The sequence below is a fragment of the Uloborus diversus genome, chromosome 1 (assembly GCF_026930045.1).
Source record: "Uloborus diversus isolate 005 chromosome 1, Udiv.v.3.1, whole genome shotgun sequence".
NCBI classification, from domain to species: Eukaryota; Metazoa; Arthropoda; class Arachnida; order Araneae; family Uloboridae; genus Uloborus; species Uloborus diversus.
The window spans coordinates 3,309,641-3,336,394 of record NC_072731.1 but is presented as its reverse complement, the minus strand read 5'-3'; the positions used below and the strand labels follow the sequence as shown (position 1 = coordinate 3,336,394).

Below are 26,754 nucleotides of genomic sequence, written 5' to 3'. Positions count from 1 at the left end.
TCAGAGATTCTCTTACATCAATTTTTTCAAACTGATAGTTCCAAAATCACAATATTGGGCGATGTTCAAAAATATTAGTGAAAGAGGGATGGGAAGGGGGGGGGGGACGCTGAGCTCTCCCCAAAATTGAAACTTTGAAGATTTTGAAATTGAAGCTTTAAAAACGAAATTGTACTCCATCTTTCAGAACATAGTACGCTTTTTGAATGCATTATCGAAGAGATCAAGTCCAGGAACTCTCTTTCGGCAACATTTCAAAACTGAAGTTCCAAAAACGTAATTTTACACGATGTTGAATGATATTAGGGGTAAAAGTGATCGGGGCTCCCTGCCATTAGTTTTTTGCCGATCGTAAACATTTTTATTGCAGAAATAAAATTGCTTGGCATATAAGTTCTTTACTTTTGCAACATAAATCAGTTCCGATTGGAAAGTTTACCCCAGATAGTGCGAACTTACCAGAAAAAGAAAGGTGGGTGAAGGGTATGATTAAATAATGAACTGGCACCATTCTCCCAGTCTTCATTTGTAAAAGAATTCTTTTATAAGATAGCACGTGGTAAAATGAACAATGAAAAAACAACTTTAATGAAGTAGATATATTTTTTAAACGAGGTACACTTTCCAATATTCATTAATTAAAAAAAGCAATAGGAGAACTGAATCCTCACATCAGGGAATGCCGTCGAATAGCTCAAAGTAGCCTTTTAAATACTTCAGAATCGAATAAATTTTCAAAAGAACCAAACCCCTTCCTTTTACCTTCACCACAAATGTCCTAAATTTGAGTTTCTAAATTTTTTTAAGGAACAGTACACTCCCATGACCATCCCATACATGACTTATGACCACCTAAAAGCTTTAATACTTTAATTTCGGAAACCTTTTGCCAGATGCTTCCGGCTCCCTTCCGCCGTAACTCATCCAAAGATAGCCCAAAACAGAGTTCTTAAAACTTCAGAAACAAAGAATTTTCAGTCTGAGCGGCGGAATACCCCTTCTCTTTCCGTTTACTAAAGGCAGTGTAAGTTTGTGTTTAAGATTCATTTTTCTATTGAAAGAGCAACTCCCCCCCCCCCCACATTGTTAAAGACAACCCAAAGTTTTAAGACTTCAATTTCCGAAATGTTTCAAGAAAAAACCCTGAACACTTAACTCACTCAAAAATAGTGGACAAAGCATTTCAATCCTTCAGAATAGAGAAATTTTCAAGGGAATATTCCTCCCCTTGTCCCCCCTAACTCTTTCCCCTCAGTTCACTAAATTTGACTTGAATTTGTGTTTCTCCGATTTCATCACCGAAGTTTTAAGAATTAATTTTCTTAAACTTATTAAGAGAAAGCCTTCGATTTCTCTCTTCTAGGAGCATATATCAGGGAAGGGGGACCCGATATATGGACCCACCCTCTATGTTCATTAAAGATAGTCTAAAGTTACGCTTTTAAGACTCCAGTTTCGGAATTTCACCTAAAGAGTACCTCCCCTCCCTTCTTGACATTGCCAAAGACAGCTTAAAAGTTTTAAGAGTTCAATTACAAACATTTTTTGGGAGAGGGTCCCAAATACCTTTCCCTTTGAGGAGTTGATGTTTAAAAGGAGTAAAGTGACAAAAACAAAACTTTACAGGAGAAGGAAAAAACTATTATCAATCACAAAACTGCTAAAACCATACTGAGTCTCATTATTAAAAGTTAAAAAAGAAAAACTGCAGAGGCTAAAAATGATTCATCAGTGTGGCTTAAGCAGCTATTTAAATGACTCCTAACATTTCCCCTTTTCCTGTAAATTTTTGTTTACTTAACTCTATTTCAATGTCAACTTCCTGATATGTTGCAATAGGACATATTTCTTTAATTTTTAAATCTCTTTAAATGTTATGAAATAAGTTAAAGATAAGTGTTGAGAAATCAAAGAGAATACAAAACTTTAGACAAAATAAAAAATATTTTAATAGCTAGAATCTAAAACATTTTATAAACATTTCAGATATGCTTCAAAAAACATCTTGATTTCTTGCTTTTGGATTACAGTTCAGTTCAGTTATCAATTTTTTACTTTTAGTTGATATAGTTGCATTTGAAGTTTGCTGCATAAGTCATGAAACAATTACGGCATCGGAAAATTGAAAAAACAGATTGGTGTAAAGACTGTCCAAAGCATTGAAAAAAAAAAAAAAAGAAGTAAAATTGTCTTTGTTTAGGCAGATATATTTTTATCAGCATGTTTAAGACTAATCCAAGTGTTCAATTGCTTTGCTTTTAGGCGACTCCATATGACATGGTCATTCAATGCAAATATTTGTGCAGCGGCAATAGCAGCTCCCTCAGGAAAAAGAACAGTGGTGCAGCCAAGTCCTAAAAACAAATATTGTAAGTAAGGCAATATTTTCAAAAAAAAAAAAAAGAAAAAAAAGAAAAAAAAAGAAAAATTAATTTGAATTTTGACATCTTGAACTCAAATTATGTTTTTCGCAATCACGAGTGTGCGTATGTAGGCGTGTGTTTGTGTGTGGGAGGTATGTGTGTTTGTGTGTAGGGGGTATGTGTGTGTAGGCATATGTGTTTGTGTCTGGGTGCTGGCATAAGTGTGTGGGTAGTTGTGTGTATGAATGTGTGTGTGGGGGTATGTGTATGTGTCTGTGTGCAGGCATGAATGTGTTGGTAGTTGTGTGTATGTGTGTGTATGTGCAGGTGTCTGTATGTATGCGATATGCATATGTGTGTGTAGTTGTGTATGTATGTGCGTGTGTGTAGGACATGGATGCAACCTGGAGACGTCTTTCCCTAGAGGAGCAGCATCGTGAGGAGCCGGTCGACGGTGATGGTGCAGAGGGTGGTGACGGGAAAATAAAATGGTAGGATGCCAAAAACAGTCAAATAAAAGCAATAAGCAATCGTGATTACTCAAAAAAAAAAATTAATTTGAATTTTGACATCTTGAATTCAAATTATGTTTTTCGCAATCACGAGTATGTGTATGTAGGCGTGTGTGTTTGTGGGGGTATGTGTGTTTGTGTGTAGGGGGTATGTGTATATGTGTATAGGCATATGTGTTTATGTCTGTGTGCAGGCATGAATGTGTGGGTAGTTATGTGTGTGTGTATGTATGTTTTTGTGTGTGTGTATGTGTAGGTGTCTGTATGTATGCATGTGTGTGTTTGGTTGTGTATGTATGCGTGTGTGTAGGACATGGATGCAACCTGGAGACGGCTTTCGCTATAGGAGCAGCATCGTGAGGAGCCGGTCGACGGTGATGGTGCGGAGGGTGGCGGTGGGAAAATAAAATGATAGGAACGCCAAAAACAGTCAAATGAAAGTAATAAGCAATTGTGATTGCTCAAACCCCCCCCCTCTAAATCAAAAACTAACATGTAACCCATTAATGGCCTTAAGCTTTGGGATAGAGTATGGAAATTTTTTACTATCTAATGGTATGGGAACTATCAAATGGTGACAAAAATAACATGCATGTGTGCTTTTGAATTGTCCAAGCAAAGTCAACAATTAGTTAATATTACTGAATAGTGTATTAGATATACAGAGTGATAAAAAATTCACCCAACATATTAAAAAGTATTTTATTCTTAAAATACTATAAACGTTATACAATTTTTTCCACTGGTTGGTAACATTATATTTAAAAAAAAAATGTCATTTTTATTTCAATTTCCCATGCACACTGATAGTAGCTTTTTGTTTGTGGTCTGGTCAAGATGTTTTTTTGTATGGATAAGGCGTTTTTGCAGAATGCAAATGCTTTTCACAATAGATGTGGGGACTGAATTCTTGCACTCTGAATTGAATGTATACTGTAAAATGAAAAGTCTTCTTATATAAAGAACACAAACAAGTTTTTCAACCCCATTTTCCATTATTGAATGACTTTGGCCATCTTAATAATTCAACTAGATCAGCAGCTTTCAATACTTAAGCTACACAAACATGATAAGCAAACTTCTAATTGCTTCTGAGCTCTGTGATAGCCCACATGATTTTTTTAATTTTAAATTGTATATATTTACCTGAAGGTAGTCTAAGGGAAGACCAAATGTCTTCTTGCCCCCAATCAGCAGTGATAGGAGGGCAATTAATAACTGGAAAAGCAGAATTACCAGACGTGACGGGGCCAAGACCATTGCTTCTTCCAGCAGCTGCTATAAATACCGTAGGCTGACCATGGCCTGCAAATAACACAGATTAAATAAAGGTAAATATATTACAACGATAAAATTTAAAATTTTAAAACCCCGACTGAGTTGCAACTGTAGAATCAAGGGGGAAAATTGAAAATCCTTTTAAAAGCCTTATATTATGAAAAATCAATTTCAAGTATTTTATTTGCTATCAAATAGAAATTGGCAACAGATAAAAATTTTAAATCATTGCTTTTAATTTCCTTGTCGGCCAACAATGAATTTGGTTATCAATCGCGTTGATAAAAACTTAGCTGTTATTGAAATCTGCTTTAAAAATATTATAATTCGAATTCTATGAAACATTGAAGTTCCATACACATTTTATCAGACGTGGAAAAAACTACTCTTTATTTTGGTATTAAATTTTAAAATTTTTAACTGTTCTCACTGCAAAAAAAAAAAAAAAAACAAACAAAAACCTTTTAGAGGTTTTTAATTAATATCTTCGTTAAATAATGTTATCCAAAGATGCAACCTAGATAAGAAAACTGTTGATCAAGTCTCCTTTTAAACAATTTTTTTTCAAAATCAGTCCATCCGTTTAGGCGCTAGAGTGCCAGACAGACACACAGATACGTCAAACTTATAACTCCCTTCTTTTGTGTGTCGGGGGTTAAAAATCAGTCTTTGTGATAAATCTTTTCAGCATTATATATGGGTTCTTTTTACAGTGCAATAAAGATTTCAATTGTTTAAGCAAAGCTCCCAACACTTTTCAGTTTGTCCCTAGGGGGAAAAGGGCCTAAATGGTTGGAAAAGATAATATTTGGAATTAGGCTTGCTCATTTTATATTTACTTGGCTTTTTAGTTTTGCTGCATTGCATATCTATGGGCTTTTGGTGTGATCTTTTCAATATTTTTCACTTTTATTTTTATTATATATTGAACTACAGTGGTGGACATATTTAAAAGACACCTATCTAATTTTACAAATAGTGAAAGAAAAGATTCAGAGCTTAAAAATGTTTCATCAAATGTAACAATATGTTGCATCAAAAATGTTGCATCAAAAACATAAATTTATTCTGTTATCACACGTAATTGTTTTACAGTAATGATATTTTAATACAGATTAATTAAAGAAAAAAATAAAAATACCTAAGACAAAATTAGAAGACACCCTAACGTTTTAATTAAAACACCTGCTTTTTTTTCGAAAAGAATGTGCAATATGCAAATCTTCTGCATGCTTTATGGCGTCAGAACCGATTTCACACATTTACAAACATGCCACAAGGTGCAGAATTAAAAGAAAGTGAAATTCGTAAAATTTGGTGATTAAATGGCACGGTGCTTCAATTAGTAATATTTCAAAAGTTATTAAATGCTCTAGATGCACCATTAGAAATGTTTTTAAAAGAGGAATTAATGGATCGATGATTAAAAGATCAGGACAAACTCCTTGTTTGTCCTCAAGAGACAGACGCCATGTACTCTCGCTCGGTACACAGAATAAAATGACCACTATAGGCATTAACATTTCTTTGAAACTGAATTGTTTAAGGAGGACGATTCACAGAGTGTTGCATAATGCTTATTATGCAGGGTTGGCAAGTTTCTGCCGAGGTGGTTAAAACCACTGGTAGAAACCGGTTAAAACCGGCATGGCAAAAACCCTTTTCTGCCACATTTGTGGCAGAAACTGGCAAAAACTCAAAAAATGACATAAAAGAAATCTTTGATACCCAATAGGAATTTAGTATGGGAAAATAATGAAATGTTAGCCAAAGCACAATTTAATTACAACATCATTAAAAATCAAACATTATGTTTTTTGCACTCTGCAGCTGTCTCTAAGAAAAGGTGGATTAAAAATGTAAATGATTTCTTAATTTAATATGAATAGATGAGAAATAACAGAATACTCTCGCAACAGAAGAACTAGATGGCAATGCCATCAAGGATCAAGCAAAGATTCATGAAACTTTCATCAATTGTATATATTTTTTAAACTGGTCCACTATGTAGTAATTGAGGTGATTTTAAAACTTGACTGGAAAAATAAGTTTTGGGAAATAGGGTCAATTTGTTTTGTAAAGCTGTGACATTAGGTATAAAATCGAGGTTACTATTGGCAAGTAAAATTCTGGCATTTTCTTCTTGAACACATGATAATTTTAATCTCAAGCATTTTAGATGACGCGTATAAGCTAGCAAATGACAAACAGTAACTGCCTGTTTAAATCTGTAACTTCAGATTCTCGTCCTTTAGATTAATCCAAATGTTACGAGCATCTGCAGTTAAATAGTTCTCTTTCTGATCAAACTAAATCAAGGGCAATGAGTTTTATTTTTTACAATGATGAAATGGAATTACATTTTTTAGTTTACTTAAACAAATATCATTTCGTAATTACTTGAATTAATAAAGCAGCTTTTCAAGTTTTGCCTGTTTCTGCCGGCAGAAAGCCAACCCTGTTATTATGTGAAATATTTTTTAAAAAATGAAGAAAAAAACCACCACTTCTAAGCCGGCCTAAAATGAACCGTCTAAACTTCACTAAACAAACTATGGCCTGGACCTCCAAACGATACTCTGTGTTCTTTTCTGATGAAAAAAAGTTTAACCTGGATGGTCCTGAAGGGTTTCAATATTATTAGCGTGATTTACGGAAGTCTCCTAATGTACTAATGAGCTGTCTCATTGGTGCCTGAGGTGAAGGCTCAGTAATGGTTTGAGCTGGTTTTTTGGCTCAAGTGAAAATGGATATTGTTTTTGTGCATTGAAGAATGACTTTCGAAAAGTATAAGAATTTTCTTGAAGATCCACTAGCTATATACGGTGAACTTCTTGTGGGGGAAACCACACTTTCAGCACAATAAAGTGCGGATTCATGCATTACACGAAACAAAAAAGTGACTTTCAGAGCAAAGTATCTATGTTCTCCCGTGGGGGATCTTAGCTCGTGCGGTTCACAAAAATGGGAGTCAGTTTATGTGTCGAAGACCAAAAGAATGCTATGAAATGTGCTTGGGAAGAACTGTCTTGCGATATTTTGTTCAAATTGATAGATTCAAGGCCGAATTGCATCTTTCCTGTTATAAAAACAATGTCGGCTCCACCAAATATTGAATAACCATGTTAGAGGATTTTCTTTTAGATCAACAGTGTCTGCTATGTTAACCACTGTGTTTAGAAAAAACGGTTGGTGTCTTATAATTTTGTCAATTATGTTTTTAAGTTTTTCATTAAATTGCTTGAAAATATCATAATTATAAAATAATTAAATGGGATAACAGAAATAATTGTTAAAATAATGTTTTATAAATTGATGTTTTTGACGTATTTGATAAAATATTTTTAAGCTCTGAATCTTTTCTTTCACTATCTCTCAAATTAGATATTTGTCTTATAATTATGTCCACCACTGTACTTGACAACAAACAGCAAAGATAACATTAAAACCTTTTATTTTTAACTGTTTAATATTTAATCACAAAATAAATAATGAAGTTACAACAAAAAATTTTTTTTTAGAAATAATAAAAGGACTTTTAAACCACACGTGAAAAAAATATGAAAAATGTGAAGAAGAAAAAAAAAAAGACAGCCTGAGAATACGGAAAAAATGCCTGAAACTGAGAAACTTGAAATGTCTGTAGATTAATTACCAGAACATTAGAGTATTTCCTGATTTTTACTATCTTAAGTATCTCCAACCAAAATTAAAAATCAATTTTCTGTCCTAAAAACTTAAGAAACATAAGATTAAAAAATGGTGAACAATATAAATTTTTACAGATGGCATTTGCTTAGATCAGTTTGGATGCAAATGGATTGACATTTTCGAGTGGGCGTCGCAAGAAGACAAGCTCACAAGTCTTCAGAAAACAAAAGATAAGAATGGTTGAAAATAATGGTCAAGACAAAATTTTTCAAGTGAACGGAACAGAATCACATAATAAATTAAAACGATCACGTTTTCCAAAAGCAGATGCAATCGGATTTTGAAATGCGCAAAAAATCGGGACTAAGTCAAAAAATCATAAAAACAAGCTCTAAATGCATAAACTTGATGATAATTTGCAAAAACTGCCAAGTATGCTGAAGGAACTGCAATATTAATAGATTTCACTTTAGCCGCCCTTTTGGCGCAAGTTTGTCCAGTTTTGGCGCAGAAAAGGGTCTTTTGAAGCAGGATCGGCGATTAGCACAGTTCAGAGCAATTAGCGCAGCTGGCACATTCCTGATAAAAGTAAAGTATCACAACAATCTAATCTTATTGGAGCTTTTCATAAAAACATATCCATTCTTTATATAAATCAGTAAACTTAGGACTTTTGGGACAAAGTGTGATTTGACTACAGTTTCTGTTTGGGGCTGGTCATAAATGTCACTTTTTCAACCCATCTGACTCATCTCTCTATTTTTCACAAAGTGTCCCACTACCCTCACATGCTATATAAACATATCTCCACAAAAATGTTTCTATGTCAACTAAAACGTATGAAGTCGCACTTCTTGTTATTCCCTCCCAAAATCTTGGCTCAAACCGTCACAAATTTAAGAATCTTCTCCCCCTCAAAGCGTGACATTTGTGGATGCCGTGTCTGTACTTTTTCCCATTTATGAGCATCACTTTTGATTCATAATTTACCTTCATATTGAGAAATTATATTGAGAGTTTCATCGGGTCCTTTGTGTGCAGATGTTACTCTTAGAACAGATGGGATTCCAAATTTATCACAAGCTTCTCTGATTTTACTGCAGTGACCTTTGTCTGATGGTGATCCCATCAGAATCACTACTTGTGATTTAGGTCTTGGTAAAAATTCCTGAAATAAAATGTTAGTACATTCAATTGTTTATATTTTTTAATCTTTACATACAACAATGATAACTGTTAAAAATACCATAGCTATTTTTCACAATACATAACTTGCATTATGAGGATTAAAAAAATAAATAAATAAAAAACATTTAAAAAAGAAAAAAAACCTTGAAGAACTAACTTTTCAAACTCATATTCAACATAAATGAACAAAAAGCGAACAATGTTTCACATACAATTATACCTTTGATACATATCATTTAAACAAAGATTTCCTAACTCAAACAACTGAAGAACAAATTGGCTCTCAGGTTCAGGTTTTAAACTGCGTGTTCAAAAAAGAAGGGTAATTAGAGTGGTCCAAAATGAAATGTGAAAAATATTTATCTCCACACTATGGTTGTACGATGCTCTTGTGTAGGTTATGTGGACTGTATTTCAATAGGCAATAAACTCATTTCGAACAAAACAATACATTTATTAAAAACATGTAAATATAAAATCATATAATGAACTTAAGAAACTGAAAACACCGCCCTAACCATTAACAGAAAATACAACTGACAACAACCAACAAAAACTAACAACTAACAGGCAAAAATAATCAAAATCAGTTTTTATGACATAGGGGCACGTGTGCGCACCTACTTGACGCACACTGCCAACGCGCCCTCTACCTTAATATATGCAAGGGATTTAACACTCCCCCGCAATTGAAATTACTATTTCAATATAACATTCCAAACAAATAAAGTTCAAAATAACAGAACAAATAATACATTACTTACTCAAGCACAAAAATAGTAAACATCCTAGTTGCAAAACTATATATAAAAATTAAATAGTTTCTTCAACTGGAAGAATGCAAACATCTCTAACATTTCTTATTAGTGTGCTTCCACTTGGCAAACATAATTTTACTACTCGAACTCTATTATCACGACCAATGTTCGTCTCAATGATTCTGCCAACACACCATTTTGTCGATGGCAAGTTTTCTTCTCGAATGAGAACAAGAGTCCCTGTTTTAACATCATTTTTGCTAAATTTCCATTTATTTCTCTGTTGTAAATGGGTTAAGTAATCCCTTTTCCATAACTTCCAAATTCGTTGACTAAATTTGGTAATCCTTTGCCACTTAGAAAGGGTGTTTTCCTTAACATCAATCAATTGTGGTTCACTAAGGGTAGTGATAGGTCTGCCAATAAGAAAGTGACCTGGTGTTAATATTTCAAAATTGTCCATTTCTGATGACATTGGTATGAGAGGCCGGGAATTTAAAACACCTTCGATTTCTGACAAAATTGTAATAAATTCTTCTAAAGTTAAATTTTGACTGCCAATCACTCTTTTTAAATGGAATTTGAACGATTTCACCCCGGCCTCCCAAATGCCACCAAAATTGGGCGATCTAGGAGGAATGAAATTCCACTGAATACCTTCTGTTAGAAAATAGTTTGACAAAATTTCATCAGGAATTCTAACCATTTTTTGCAATCGCTTGATTTCGACATTGGCACCAACGAACGTTTTAGCATTATCAGTAATGATTTTTGAACATTTTCCTCGCCTGCCGAAAAAACGTTTCAAACTTGCTATAAAAGCCTGTGTAGTCATATCAGTTACAAAGTCCAGATGTATTGCTTTAGTACTTAGACAAACATAAACAACAACATACACTTTATTTAATACACCCTTCCTTTGATTTTTAAATTTGATAAAGAAAGGACCACAAAAATCTATCCCAGTGACAAAAAAGGGATAACTAGGATTTACCCGGTCTTTAGGCAATTCAGCCATGATTTGACTAACAGTAACAGGTCTGTTTTTGAAACAGATCACACAGTTACGAACAATTTTCCTACAGCTATTCCTGCCATTTAGCGGCCAAAATTTTTGTCTAACTTGATGTAAAAGAGCTTGGGGACCTACGTGAAGATATTTAAGATGAACATTTCTTAAAATTATACTTGTTAAAGGATGTTTTGCAGGTAAAACCATAGGATGTTTGGTTGCATAAGATAAATCTGCGTGGGACAGTCTCCCCCCTACTCTCATTACTTTATTTTTATCCAAAAACACATTTAAAGAGGAAAGTTTACTTCTGCTGTGAACTTGTTTACCATTTGTTAACCTTTTAAACTCATCAGAAAACTCACCTTCCTGGAGAGAACGTATTAACCAATTTTCTGCATTAGCAGATTCATCAATAGACAAAGGACCTATTTTCTTGGACTTTGGATTTTTACAATTATAAATAAACCTATAAAGAAAACTTACAATACGAATAAGTTTCATATAATTATTTGACTTATTAAGTATGCAATCAAAAACAGAATTTTCATTTCTCGCAATCAAGTTCATTAAATGTTCATTTGGTTCAGTTTTTAAGTTCGGTTTTAGTTCTTTATCGATTGCTCCCTCTTCGGGAACCACTGAAAGATGATCAGTAGAATAAATGTTCACGGATTTCAGAAATGTAGGGCCATACCACCAAGCTGTGTTTTCTAACAGCTGATCGATACTGATACCTCTCGTCAAAGCATCAGATGGGCTGTCACGACTTACGCAAAAGAACCATTTATCGGGGTCTGTAAGTTCCTGAATTTCCTTCACACGGTTGCAGACGAAGGTTTTCCACTTCAAAGCTGAACCTCTAATCCAGTATAGTGCTATTTGAGAATCTGTCCAAAAGTACATAGCAGGGGATATTTTCTGCTTCAACGCATTTGCAACTTCATTTGCTAATCTAGCAGCAAGTAAAGCTCCTAGCAACTCCATTCTTGGAAGAGTAATCTTTTTTAACGAAGCCACACGGCTTTTAGATGTAAGAAAGTTCACAATAACTTTGTCATCAGATCTTATCAGTACAAACACGACGGCATCGTAAGCTTTAGGACTGGCGTTCGAAAAGGTATGCAATTCTATGTCACAACTTGAAAGTTCTGCACAATCAAGGACGTTTCTGGGAATTTGGAGTTTTAACAATGTAGGAAGTTCAAAGCACCAGCGATTCCAGATTTTTAAAATGTCATCTGGCAGCTCAGCATCCCAGGAAATTTTTCGAATCCATAATTCTTGAAACAGGCACTTAATTCTGATGGTGTATGGTGTCACAAATCCTAGAGGATCGAATATTCTACCTGCTGCTTGCAGCAGAAATCGTTTTGTATTCTTTCCGGTCTTGATAAATTCAAGCAAATCCTTTACTTCTATAGCGAAAGTATCTTCCTTAATGTCCCACGGCAGTTCGAGAACCTTACTTGGTTCGTTACAGTTATTTGAGAAATTACTCGGTAAAATATTAAATTCTCGTTCTTCCCACATTTTCATCAACACTTCATCATTCGAAATCCATTTGCGGAGATTCATACTAGCTTTTTTCATTATGTTATTTGCTTCAATAGAAATTTTTAAAGCATCCTTTATATTGTCTGCACCAGTAACAAGGTCATCAACGTAAAAACAGGTATTGAGTACTTCAGTAGTAACGGGATAGGCTTCTTCATACTTTTTGATATGTTCTTTAATGGTTGCAGACAGCAAAAAAGGGCTCACATTTATTCCGAATGTCAGACGTAAAAAACGATAAACTACTACTTCTACATTGTCATTCTTGCTAGGATCATGTTTAACAAAAAGGAATCTAACCACATCTCTATCAAACTCGTTTAGAGATATTTGCAAAAACGCACGCTCTATATCCGATAACATGGCAATCTTGTTAATTCTAAAGTAAATCAACAGTTGAAAAATATGCGGGTTCAAATTTATACCAGACCAAAGACAGTCATTTAGTGACAGTTGTCCAACGTCGTTTGAACTAGCATCAAAAACTATCCTACATTTAGTATAAACACTTTGTTGCTTGAATACTGCATGGTGAGGAAGATAAAAAACAGGTCTATCAATGCGTTTTTCAGGTTCCTTGACTTCTTCAATTATTCCGTTCGCTAAATATTCTTTCAAAATTTCACTGTATTGAATATACAAAGTCTTATCGCGTTTCATTTTCTTGACTAAACCTTGAAACCGCCTTTCTGCTACCTCAAAATTGTCATTTAATTCCTTCCAATTTTTCTTCCAAGGAAAACTAACTTCATATCGTTCGTTGTTATAGCGTACCGTTTTATTAAAAACTTCTAAAGCGGCGTCTTCATCTGAGCGTTTTGAATCGTCTTTAATGCCGAAAGATTCAAGAGTCCAAAATTGCTTTAAAGCTGCTTCAGTTTTATCCTCTACTACGTAACATTTAAAGTTTCTGTTTTCCCCATAGTTAAGTGTTCCCGTAGCAATCCAGCCGAATACTGAATTCTGCAAAATTACCGAACTGTCTTTCACTTTAATTTGTCCCGTTCGCAATAACTCATAAAATACATTGCCACCCAACAAAACTTGAGCGCGCTGCGGTTTGAAAAAGTTAGGATTAGCATACATTAAATGCTGTGGAAGTTTAAGGTTGGAAATATCAAGATGTTTGGATTGGGTCAAATTCGTAATTTTGGGTATTACCAGCATTTTAATAGTTTTCTGAAAGCTCTTACTTTTATTTGAAATAATCACATTTATTTCTTTTTTAACTTTTAAATCCGCTCCATTCAATCCCGTAATTAAAAAGTTAACCGACCGACTCTTTAATTTTAACAAGTCTGCAACTTCCTGTGTGCAGGCACAAATTTCAGATCCTGTGTCTAAAATTGTAAGAAAGGGCAAAAAGGAATCGTCTGCAGTTTTCGCATAAATAACTGCAGTCGACAACAGAACATTTGACTGACTTCCCCATTGAGTAAAACAGTTCTGCGAATCCCGACTTATTCCCGCATGCACCGATTTTATTTTCTTCATTCGAAACCTGTTCCTCGGATTCTAATGCCTTTACTGTACTAAATTGCTCTGAACGCGAATTTACGTTATGTCGGGAATTATTCACAAACGTTTTGGGATTCTTACTTTCATCAAAATCTACCTTTGCGAAATTAGCTCCGTGAAGCATAGAATGGTGAGAATTCGAACAAATTCGGCATTTATAATCTAACCTAGAACATTCTGACCTTCTATGTTTACTTAAACAATTAAAGCATAATTGCAATTTACGAACTAAATTTAATCTTTCTTGGACAGGTAAATCTAGAAATTTCTTACATTTATAAGTTAAATGATTCTCATTACATACAGGACAAACAACATTGTTATTTTGCAACACGAAACTTTTTTGTTTAGGTATACATTCTTGTTTAAATTTTGCAACGGGAACACTACGTTGAACATTCTCTAGCGCTTGAATACGTTTCAATAAAAACTCAATGAATTTTTCCCAATTTGGCAGATCATTACAATCCAAAGACATTTCAAATACCTTTTTTGATTCTTCATCAAGCCTTTGCAGCATAACATTCATTAAAATTGCTTCTGATAGAGCATTCATATTCAAATCTAACTGTTTTAAAGCTCTTAAATTATTAAGCAAATTATCCGTTAAATAACGCAAATCCTTAGGATTTTCACACTTTAATTTGTTGGCATTTAATATTTCAGATATATGACTCTGAACAATCAATTTTTTATTTTCATATCTATTTTTTAATGCTTCAAACAGAGAAGAATATGAATCATCAATATTTTGCAGTTGTTTCGCCGTTCCTGTCAACGCCGACTGCAAATAAAACAGTTTTTGGGAATCCGACAGTTGTTTATTACTATCAATTAAAGTAATAAATTGCGATTTAAATGTTAACCATTCGGTATATTTCCCTGAAAAATGCGGTAATGAAATACTTGGTAACTTGATTTTAGCATTCGCGATTGATTCGCTATTAACTTTTTCAGCTTTACTACTTGAAGTATTTTGAATCTTTAACAAATTGAAGATACTTACTTCAGTTTCTTCTAGATAATCCTCGACCTCTGTTAAGGTTCCTACAAAATCTTCCATGTCTTGGTCATTTGGAAGACTACAAAAACTTTCATTTCGTAAGGAATTTATCTTTTCCTTCAAGTTGTTCAATGAAGACAATTTCAATTCTAACACTTTCGAATCGGGCGGAGTTTCAGCATTGACACAATTTTCAATCCTAGTAATTTGGCCTTTGATGGCTCCTCGTTTTCTATTCAGTATTGTTAAATCAGAAACTTTCGTTGCAGGTTCCGTCATTGCAAATTTCCAATTTCTTTCAAATTTCAAAGGCAGTTCACAACTGAAACGCAATTCAGTTTTAACGCAATTCAATCCTGGTCACACGGACCAAACTGTACGATGCTCTTGTGTAGGTTATGTGGACTGTATTTCAATAGGCAATAAACTCATTTCGAACAAAACAATACATTTATTAAAAACGTGTAAATATAAAATCATATAATGAACTTAAGAAACTGAAAACACAGCCCTAACCATTAACAGAAAATACAACTGACAACAACCAACAAAAACTAACAACTAACAGGCAAAAATAATCAAAATCAGTTTTTATGACATAGGGGCACGTGTGCGCACCTACTTGACGCACACTGCCAACGCGCCCTCTACCTTAATATATGCAAGGGATTTAACAATGGTTTCTGTTCCACAAAGCAAAGGAAATTACCAAACCAAAATTTGGATCAGTTGGAGTAAGTTTAGGAGTCACAACAATTTGAAAATTTTAAACTTTTATTGCTTGTTTTTACAAGTTCACCATCTACAGGTGTGTTTGAAACAAATCAATTTACCATTACAAATTACTAAAATTATTAAGAGATGTCTTGAGCATTCTTCTATTTGCTTTACTGCATTGACAAAAACATTCAACACCCAAGAATGTGCCCTAATGGCCAATGATGTTAAATCTTAGTAAGCAAAAGGGAATGTTGTTTGTAACAATAGCATTTCAGAAACCTGTATTATGATTCATTTAAATGCATAATACCTCTTCTTCAGTGTTTCTCTACTTAATTATATCATTGGTGAAATTCGTTCACCAAAATATTGTTTTATTAAAAACTCCACTTTTTCCTCTTTAAATCGGTATATTTAAGTGCTAAATCTCTGCAACCTCAAATTATAGATCAGTTCACCCCATTATTTTCTCTGATTCTATAACAACACATGGAACAAGGGCAAGCCTTGTGAAGAATACTATTTCAGAAAATTTTTGTTTTCGGACCACCATAAAGGGCATAGAAAAAAACCCCCCTTTTAGATCAGTTTAAAAAATCTTTTTTAATATGTACTGAAGAAGGGAGTTTCCTGTCACGTTAGAACATGCACACACATTTTTGGCTGGTACTTGGTTTTAACGATAGCTTCTATTACAAATAAATATGCAAGTCTTTTCAGAACATAAAAATTTGCATCTCATATTAGTTTTAAACTCTTCCCCTTTCAACAACTGTACCAACGCATCACAAAACCTGAAGTGACTATTTGAGAGCTCAAACTTTATACAGAATATGAACAACATTTTCTAACATATACAATAAATTTGGTAATAGAATTAAGTTAAAGAAACAACTTTTAGGTTAACAAAAGATTTTAATTTTGGCACAAGTTTGGTTTTTTTCTAATAAGTAATGATAAGTAGTTTTTGCAGCAGGTAAAAACTTAGGAAGTTCAGGAAAAAAATCGGGAACTTTTTACTTCATTCTTTTGGGGAATAAAATCTTTTAAAAGAAGGACATTGAAATAAACATGTTTCAAAAAATCTTCGGACATATACAACTTTCATACTCCAATATGAAAATGTTTTGTTTTTACGATTGCATAATTTTACGGAAGGGAGTGTTCCTGAAATTCAAATCACTGGAAAATCCCTCTTTTGGGAAATTTCGTTGTTTTAGTGGAAATTGAGGAGTCATTTACTTCATTGGGAAGCTCGGAGGAAGGCATAAAAATTCGGGAGTGTTCCGAGTGAATCCGGAGAGTTGATGGCTGTGATATGTTAACATCAGAAACCATTTGCAATGCCCGTGCGGGAGAAAATATTTAAATGCCTTTTTCCTAGGAAATCAGCATGTGCCTCTTATGGATGATGAAGTTATACTCTCATGATACATACAACTATAACGAATAATACAAACCACAAATACAGAAGAAAAAAAAAGGCCCATGTTTGTTTTTATTTAGACTCTAGCAAAAGCAAAAAGTTTTTAATCACATTTTACTTGCTCCTTTGCTGGCACCTGTTCAGCCCCCCTCCCCCAACAAGATATTTCCTGTACCCATAATTTTCCTGTATCTGATACAATACCCATAATATTCTGTCCAACATCCATGGGTACACCATCTTCCCCTGTGCATATATCAGAAATATTTTTAAACTAATTCCTGCACATTTGACAAACTTTATGCAAAAAAATAACGATAGGAATTATAAGGGAAAAACTGCAATTTTGACAAATAAATCATTCCCCCCCCCCCCTGCTCCGGATAGTGCTTATTTCTGCTTGGGAAAAAATTAAAATTTTGATATTTTTAGCATACAGTTATGTGCTAAGAAATTTATTATAACTACACTTCAATTGTATCTTTTGATTAAATAATTTTTCAATAATCAATATCCTGCATGAAAACATTAATTTTTTCCCCCTGAACACCAAAGTGTCATTTAGTTCTCTTGGCCAATGAATGTATACACGGAACAGAATTAGTATAATATCGGATAGTAAATATGTTGATACATTTTCATTTGATGCATGTGTATACATGCACACACAAATATATAAATGCACGTAACAAATTTTTTAAAAAATAAATAAACTTAGTTTAAAATCTCACAAACTGAAAAAAAATCTGCCAAAAAATTTGATTTAATAATTTACAAAAATCACATCTTACTCAAAATTAATGGCTGATTTATGATTTGGCTAAAAAAGATAATTTTTGGTGTTCTGAACAAAAAACAAGTTATGCTTGCATATATCTTTAATGATTTTTCATGTTTTCTAAGAAAATATAGCTATTACATATATTTTAATTCGCAAAAATTCAATTTTTCTATTTTTTCCAGAAAGAAACCAGGAAAAATGCTTCTTCTCCCAAAAGTTCCAAAATTTGCAGAAATTTTACATTTTTACTTAACAACAAAAGCTTTTAAAAGGAATTTAAGACTTCATGAACTCAGATATGAAATTACAATCAATATTTTTTCTAGAAAAAACAATAACAAACCTTCACTTTTTCAGCTACCCACTGGAAGTTTCTTTTCACTTTCTCTAAATCCTCCTGAGTTACAGTAGTTAAATTTCTATAAACCTGCTTGTCAACCATTAATCGCTTGTCCCCAGAAGGCCAAAGTCGCCAAGAATCACTATCGATAACATCAGCCAAAACAAGTTCACCTGAAAAGTATTGAAAGCAAAAAAAAAAAATCACTAACAAAGACATTTCATATCCTTTAATACAGCAATGCTTTTTGATGCAGTTACATTATTTTAAACTTTGCTAACAAGAAACAAACATATTTTAGACCATGCAGTTTTAAAGGTTCAGAAATTAACTCAAGAAAATTAAATTTGTTAATTTGTAGCTTAAAACAACCATCAAGTCAGCCTAACTGCTCATTTTGCTTGATATTTAAATTTTATCAATCAATCAGAAATAAAAGAAAAATAGAATACTTCCTTTATGAAACAAATCCATGCATAGAAAGTTTTGTTGTGTAGTAGCGTTTCAATACAGGCTTCATGTTTGTAGCATTAAAGCAAATGCACTAAGAGTTTCAAAAAATTCTGAGATTTTATCATTTGAATCACAGCAAAAACATTGAAAATTGTTTTACAGATATCTAACTCCTACAGAAGGTATACTTAAGCATCTACATAATTAGTTTATGTCAGGAAAAAACTCTGTATCAAATTATTATGGATTACAATAGTCCATCAAATGGTTTCCTTAACTTAGCTAGATAGCTGACAATACATAAAATAGCTGACAATACATAAAACTTCACAAAACAAGTTGAAAAATTCAATCCCAGGAAAACACTACATAAAATTTTTCAAGAGGCAATTTTTTACAGAAACAATAAGCATTCTTCAAAAGAAATTAATCGGAACCAAAAAGAGATGTAGTTGAATGATAACTATGCATATACAGTAAAACCCCTCAAATGCGGACATAAGGGGACAATTTTTTTTGTCCGCAATAGAGGGGTGACTGCAGGATAGGGGTTTATTAATGTTGTTTGCCTTGGAATCAGGGAATTAAAAATTGTCCGCATAAGAAGAGTGTCTGCATAGTCTAAGAGCTGGCACCAATTTTTGGGTAGGTATTTGAGGCAAGCTACAAGTATATGGCAACCCAAGAATTGGGAAATTAAAGTTGTTCAATGTCAGCAACTACAAAACTTTTAGCTTGCAACAGTGGTAAATAAAGCTTACAAAAATTTTAAAAAAATGTCAAGCAACCTTTAACGGAAAAGTACCAAAAGAAGTTACATGCTACATTGTACAGTGCACGAACTTACCTTCTGTAGTGACTCCATATTCCACCTTCATATCAATCAAGCTGCAGCCTAGAGAAGCCCAAGCTTTTTCAAGCACTTCAAATATACATGCAGTTGTCTTATGCATGATCTCTACTTCTGATCTTCCAATCTTCAAACCACCGACTACTAACTCGGCACAAATCAGCTGTTCGTCCGACCACTGGGGATCATGGTTAGCATCATCCTAGGAGGAAGAAAATATTAACTCCAGGAAGTGAAGAATAAAATTCTTTTTCATAAATTCAACATACGGATTTTTCAAATCAGTCATGGGGGGGGGGGGGGGTTACTCTAAGACATATAAGATTCCACATTAATTAATTGCAACTTATGTATTTTTACATTCCGTAAAATATCATAAACGAGCTGATGTGTGCATCACATGACTTCCTTTTACTCCAATTTAATGTCATTTCTCATTATTGGCAATTTTAATGTGATTCAATAGTTTACTCTCTAAATATCACCAACAGTGGCCAAATTGAAACCAGATTTTAAAAAAAAATCGGAAAATTTGTAGCCAAGTTGGCGACCAAAAGACTGGCAATATATCGCCAAGTGTCCGCCAAATTATAACACCACTTGAGTTTACATCGAAATTAACAATGATTTTCCCCCAAAAAGGGGCAAAAGAGCTCCTTTGGAGCATCCGAATGCAACCAAAAAGGGAGGTGCACAACTAGACCCCACTAGGAGTTCGAGTACCGAATTTCAACTTTCTAGGACATTCTGTTCTTGAGTTACGCGACATACATACACACATACATACGTACATACAGACATCTCGAAAAACTCGTTGTAATTAACTCGGGGATCGTCAAAATGGATATTTCAGGTGTCTTTACATTCCTAGGCATATATCTACGTGTGGTCGGGTTGAAAAATAAACTCAACATTCATTCGGGGGTGAGCAAAATTGAAATTAAGACCAATTTTTTAAAGAAAATTTTTTTGCGAATACAATACTTCCTTTTTTGTAAATAGAAGTAAAAAGAAAGTGAATAAATACATTCCCATGGGCAATGAGAATTCACTTGATTTAGTTAGGTATTTGGATGAAGAAAAATATGAAATTCTTTTTCAGATTATCAAATCGCACCTGAACATTTAGGAAATCCCAAGTTTCAATAGTGAAGCCCAGCCCACCTGGGGTTTTGATCAAGCAGCCAGGTTTTTTAAAATAAAAACCCCCCGAAATTTTTTTTTTCAAGAATAATTTAAATCTCAATCTGTATTTGTACCAAACTAGTGCTTTGCTACTTTTACTTTCCATAGAGCTACATATAATTTTAAATCATGCATACTCAAATACATTGTGTAACATTAAAGAAAAAAAAAATGCATGAATTTTGCTAACAACATTTTGAAAAAAAAAAGGGGCTCCTTATAATCCCGAAATCCATTATGTAGTAATATATGTTTTGCAGTTTGTTCTCACAACCTAAGACGCAGTTTTAAGAAAAAGGACGCACATCGTCTTTTAGCCCTCAAAAATATAGATCTTGAAATATAAATAGAGCACTTTGAATTATACGGGCCCTTGGACTGTCAAGACTTGGATTTTACAGATTCTACTGTAACTGCAAAGAAATTAAGCACACCAAAATTAAATAGAAAGTTTGCATACCTTGTAGAACGTCTCCAGTTTCAACGGACAGAAACGATAACCTTCGGTGACACCGGGATTCCTTCTGAGAAAAGACCCCGTTGCATGACGTCGTGACACCCATTCAATGGGTATCATGTCACACTTTTTCGCTATAAGAGATCTTTCATCATACTGCTTGATATAGTGAGTTTTTATGCCTGTTAAAAATGAGAAATATGTTCATTTGCAGAAAATTCCTTTTTTAATCAAGACATTTTGATAATCACAAAAATCATACATCAATATTTTAAGAAAAACAAGCATATTAGAAGAAAATCAGAAAAAAAAAGCTGGATAAAAAAGGAAGTTGAATAATGTTGTCGGGGATATTGTTATAAGTTTTTAAGGTGTGAAAATAGTCAACATTTTTTAGGCATGCAATTCATTTTGGGAAGAATGAAATTATGGAAACTCCATAGTAATGATTAATTTCACTAAAGTTCTAACTTTTTAATGATGACATAAATAATGATAGGAAAAGAAATGATACATACTTTGATAAGTACTAAAGTAATCAGGGTTTGAAAATATCACATTTTTACATACATCCAATATTTTTACATATATTCAATCAGTGAAAACTAAAGTCTTTATATAGTAATTGAATCATCAAATCACTTTTGTTTATTTTGCTGATATTATTATAGTATATTAACATACAAAAGTAATGTTTCCTTCATTTTTTATCCTACTTTCCCAGTAAAAGTCAGAGAAAGAAGCAAAAAGCATGAAAGAAGGCTAAATACATCTTTAAAATGTCGCGAAAAACAAAAACAAAAGTCAAAAATAAATTAAATAATTAAATAAATATCGAAAAATTAAAAATTGGCCAGTAGGGTATTAAGATGGGGAAAAATGTCTGTCAGTATGTCCCCCCTAATAACTTTTGAGTCAATAGTCCAATTCAAACAAAGTCTTTTTGTTTGAAAGATCTCGACAAGGACACCTCATTCCAATATCACACTTTTTGATTTGAACCATTTTTCGTTTAGTTTTGAACAGTTCAAAAAAAAACTTAACATTAGCGCCTATGGGGGAACTTCAAGGCAATCCCAAACTTAAGAGGCAAATTTGCTCCAAAAAACTTTATTGAAAAAAGCTTTTGATGAAGAACATGTATGGCTTTTTGATTTGAACAACTTTCTGTTCAATTACCATGAACAGTTCAAATCCTTTAACATTAGTGCCTATGGAAAAACTGCAAGTCAATATAGATTCTGAACTTAAAGACGTATTTATTTCAAACAAATTTTTTTGGAAACAGCTCTCAAGGAACAACTCTTGACTCTGACTCCTGTGCCCGAAAATTAGTCGGACTCCAACTCCGACTTCTTAGCTTTGGTAAAAATTTATACACAGAGGAAAAATGAGACTCTGACTCTTGAAAATTCGACTGCGACTCCTTTATCCCAAAATCTGACTCCACAAACATTGGCAGAGTTGCAGACTTTGAGGGAAAGTGAGATTCCTATTCCGAGCCTTTGAGTTAAAAACCTTCGGCCTCCCGAAGATTTCTCTTTTGTCCCAAAAAGAGATAGACTCAGACTCCACAGCCACACCTTGAAATAATTATTCTTAATATGTTTTGTTGTTATTTTCATGCTAAATTTGGCGGAGAAACTCGGAGTCTTTTATGTTTCTATATAAAGATATGCTCAGACAAATTTTATTTATTTATTTTTTTCATAATAAAAATTACTTCTTTAAGTTGACATTTTGTGGTTTTTTTATTTATATTGAAAGTACACTATTTGTTTTTTGGCAACAGGGGGAAAGCAAATTTTCTGAAAGTGGTTAAAGATTTTTTTTTTTTAAATGGAAAAAAGTGTATAGCTGCTTTGTTTTAAAGGTGCTGTTCTTTTATTTGTTAGTTTATTATTTTTTATGCGCATCTACTTTTTTAGATGAATGAAACATATTTTATTTCTAGAAAATCGATATACTGGTATACGGGAAAGTAGGCTCGTTTAGTTCTGGATGGAACTTCTTGTTATATATAAATATACATTAAAAAATACATATTATACTTTAATTATTACAACTAACATCATAGCAAAAATTTTGAAAATACAGTGAAAAAAAGAAGAAGAAGAAATGCTTAGTGCAATTCACATCATTTTTGACATTCGCTTGCGTTCATTGGATCTGCTGGATTTCCTGATTTTGGGATTCTTATGTTACGCTGAACATCTTTATCAATGTTTTAGATCAATTTAAGCTTTCAAAATCTTCATAAACCCAAAGATAAAGCCTAATAAAAATCGATGCTAACTTTCAAGAATGCTATTGATCAAAATCTATTCAGATGTAACAGAGCAAGGATGCCCATATAGGGGGCCAGGGGGGGGGGCTCAAGCCCTCCCCCCTTGAAATTAGAATTTCCTTGCTTTTGGTATTTTTTTCTTTTCAAAAATCTGAAAACATTTCTTCTCCAGCTGTTAATGAATAAGTTATTAAAAACATGAAATTTTAATAACTCTAATCTGCACTAAAAGCAGTTTCCATGGGGAAAATATCCTGTTAAACCATGGGGAAAATATCTGAGCCCTAACTTACAATTTTGCATATGGGCACCCTTGTAACAGGGTTGAAATTTTTGAATGGACTTCGTAAAATGACAAGTCTACAAGTTTTCCATGCACAAAAGAAAATTAATAATGTTTACACCAATGGTAAAAACAAAATTATCGATGATTTTCAAGTGGTGAAATTGCATATTAAATTTAAATGAATGGGTTTCCTAGAAACAAATGCAGACTGATGTCAAAATTTGCAAATAATCGGGATAGCGGGGTAAGAAACAGATAAAACGTGCATGAAATTTCACAGGCATGTTAAGTTTCTCTTAGGTAGAGTTATGAAAAATCTGTTTTAAAGCAGGGGCGCCCACCCTCATAAGAGCAAAGGAATGATTCCCCCTAAATATCACTAAGACCTCTAAACAAAAAAGAAAAATACCCCCCTTCCCCACCACCAAAAAAAAATTTCAATGGTGCAGTCTGTGCCATGACCCCCTCAAGGTGGGCACCCCCTTCTTTTCAAGATTAAACGGTTCGTTTTTTCAGAGGAAGAATTTTGTGAAAAGTTTGCTACAATATGAAAAATATTCTGAAGGCTCCGTTTTAATAATGAAATATTTTTTGAAATATCAATCAGATTAAATATTAAGAGAAAAGTTTGTTTTTGCAATAAAATACTTCATGAAGGATCTTGAATTCTCCCAATTTCAGAAGATGCAAAAATGTTCAGGAATTTTATTGATTATGTGCAGGGGCATGCACGAAGGGAGGGGGAGAGAGAAGGGACACCTGTTGGCCTGGGCCTGAGCCTAAAGGGGACCACGTTTTTTTTTTTTAAATGAGGGGTGAGAGAAATGTGTAAAACCAATATGGAGGGGGGCCCGTAATAGTCATTTGTGACGGGCCCCAAAATTTCTATGCATGCCCCTGATAATGTGACCTCTGATATTGTGATATAGGTCCTGATATATAACAGCAAACACAGCAAGTAATACCAAACTAAATGTATTTTTAAAAACCCAAAAAATCTGCTGTGAGTAAGATAACACAGAGCTGAATTTCCCAGTTTGAAACAAAGTCTCAACTTTGGAGTTCCAGCTTCAAGTCAGGATATTTTTCAAAATTGAACCAGGGTGTGAAACCTGGTACCCATAGCTTTGGATGAAAACACGAAAATGGTGATAATTACCAACTTCATTCAAGTACTCAAAAATCTTGGCAGTAGTAGCAGTAGAAATAACCGATTTGCCTTCCATGTCGTGAGCCTTCACTCCATCTCCGGCAGTGATACGATCTTTGGACACCATCAGCACTTTGTCGGATTCCCCACATATTTCTAAGATTTTCTTAGTTTTCCCTTCAATAATCAAGCTGCCAGTTTTCAGATCTATAATGGATATCAATTTTATAAACTACAGCATTTTTTAAATAAAAATAAAAGAGTGGAAAATTCCTATTTAAAGTACAGCATATGTTAAACAATTAAAACAAAACGAATTGCACAAATATCATTCAAAGTCTTACTCTAGAATGTTTTGCAGTATTCTGCAACAGCAGGGCTTCCGCTACGGTCGCATTTTTTTACAAAATGCAGAAATACTATCCTGATTAGGAGAAAAGATGAAAGGCATTTTGGCGTTTTTTTCAAATGAATAGACAAAAAATGATGTATGATTTGAGAGTGGAAGCAAAAGATTATTATTAAGTGCCTAAATACAAAGTTTTAATGGGCATTACCCAATAAATGCATTTATTATTATGGCAAATTGAGAAAAAAAATCATGTTTTTCTGCAACTCTGCTTGAATAGTAATGAACTTTTAAGGCTATTAGTGATTATTTTAAATCACACACTCTACTTAAACTGTAAATAGGGACATTACACTTAAATATTCTAACTTCATGCAAACTTAAAAACTGAAACTATTTCATTCATACATTTCATGGGAAACCTATTATTCTGTCAACCCGTCTTGTAGTCTTAATAATTTTTATGAAAATGGTCAAAAGAATAATGTATTTAAGTTTCTATATTTCACATTCTTGATCAACAGTTAGGAATCAAAAATTTCAAGCTTACTTAAGTCCAGACATGATATTAATAATTTCTTCCTATATATTTTTTTAAATTTAAACACATCTTTCTTAATTCTTCTGAGAAGAATTTAGCACAAATAAGTTAATGCCTTTCCACTCCATGCCAATGAAAAATGTTAAAGTTCATATTGGAATCATTTAATCATTACTTATATGCAATTAAATACAACTCATTTCATTTTTAATACAACTTAACCAAAATTGAATTTTAAAGAGCAAAGAAAATATTTTAGAATGTGATTAATGCTTTTGTACATACAAAAATTCTTCAATCTAAATTGTGCTTTTAAACTAACTCACGTCATAAAAGTAGGATTTTTTTTAAAAACTTGATTTTGCTTTTTTGGGGTGAAATTTAAGTGTTTTTCTGCCATGCATGTGCAGGAAATGTAGCTATTTTTTGCATTCCATTCGTTAATGTGAAAACGTGCAGTACAAATTAGCAGAAATATTGTATAAATAAAAATCTAGTTCATTGAATTTGATACATTCTGACAATTTACGTATGATTTTCCAATTTTTGAGCTGTAAAAGTTTCCGAACCAAGTCATAAATCATTTCCCACATTTAACTACTTACCAGAAGGCATGTTTGTCTTGTATAACAAATACTGGGTGGAGCGAATACTGGGAAATAGTACAAGTTAAAGATTTATAGCTAAGCAAATTTCGAAAGATATCAAGAAGGTCAAAAAGTAATCTTCGAAAATACTTAATCAGTTCTTTCCGAGGACAACAGAAAGATAACATTAATCTTATCAATGATCTTGCTTAACACCTCTAGTGGAAAATATGAGAGATAACAGATAATTTACAAGGAGTTGGGAATAATTTCTTAACATTCACAGGTTCTGTTCGTGCCCCTTATTTCGATCAGAACGAGAAAAATCAGCGGAAAGAATAATAATTGATTGATTGATTGATTGAGTTGACTTTTGGTGATTTGTGTCTATCCCAATCATAATTATTTTTAAAAAGTGCGCTTTGTTTACATCGAGAAGGCGGGAGCGCATGAATACAAAGAACATCTGAGATCTTTAGAGGAGATAAGAGATCACGTGGTC

At 33.3% G+C, this 26,754-nt stretch overlaps 1 protein-coding gene across 1 annotated transcript; it reads right to left on the bottom strand.

Moving 5' to 3' along the window:
- Positions 1-1,925: 1,925 nt before the first annotated feature.
- LOC129227709 (bifunctional phosphoribosylaminoimidazole carboxylase/phosphoribosylaminoimidazole succinocarboxamide synthetase-like) lies at positions 1,926-26,676 on the bottom strand. The gene is made up of 8 exons (XM_054862314.1): positions 26,271-26,676; positions 24,785-24,982; positions 21,056-21,234; positions 19,408-19,612; positions 18,111-18,280; positions 8,795-8,972; positions 4,022-4,180; positions 1,926-2,354 (listed from the first exon to the last, which is right to left on the bottom strand). The coding sequence occupies exons 1-8, from the start codon at positions 26,278-26,280 to the stop codon at positions 2,197-2,199; spliced, it is 1,257 nt and encodes a 418-aa protein (XP_054718289.1). The 5' UTR covers positions 26,281-26,676; the 3' UTR covers positions 1,926-2,196.
- Between the last annotated feature and the right edge of the window lie 78 nt (positions 26,677-26,754).

Bases quoted from the DNA above. Each gene is read 5' to 3' on its own strand.
- LOC129227709 (XM_054862314.1), bottom strand. The intron at 4,181-8,794 runs GTAAATTATGAA...TGTTATTTGCAG, and splicing joins TATAATTTCTCAATATGAAG to GCCATGGTCAGCCTACGGTA. The intron at 2,355-4,021 runs GTAAATATATAC...ATTTGTTTTTAG, and splicing joins TTCCCTTAGACTACCTTCAG to GACTTGGCTGCACCACTGTT.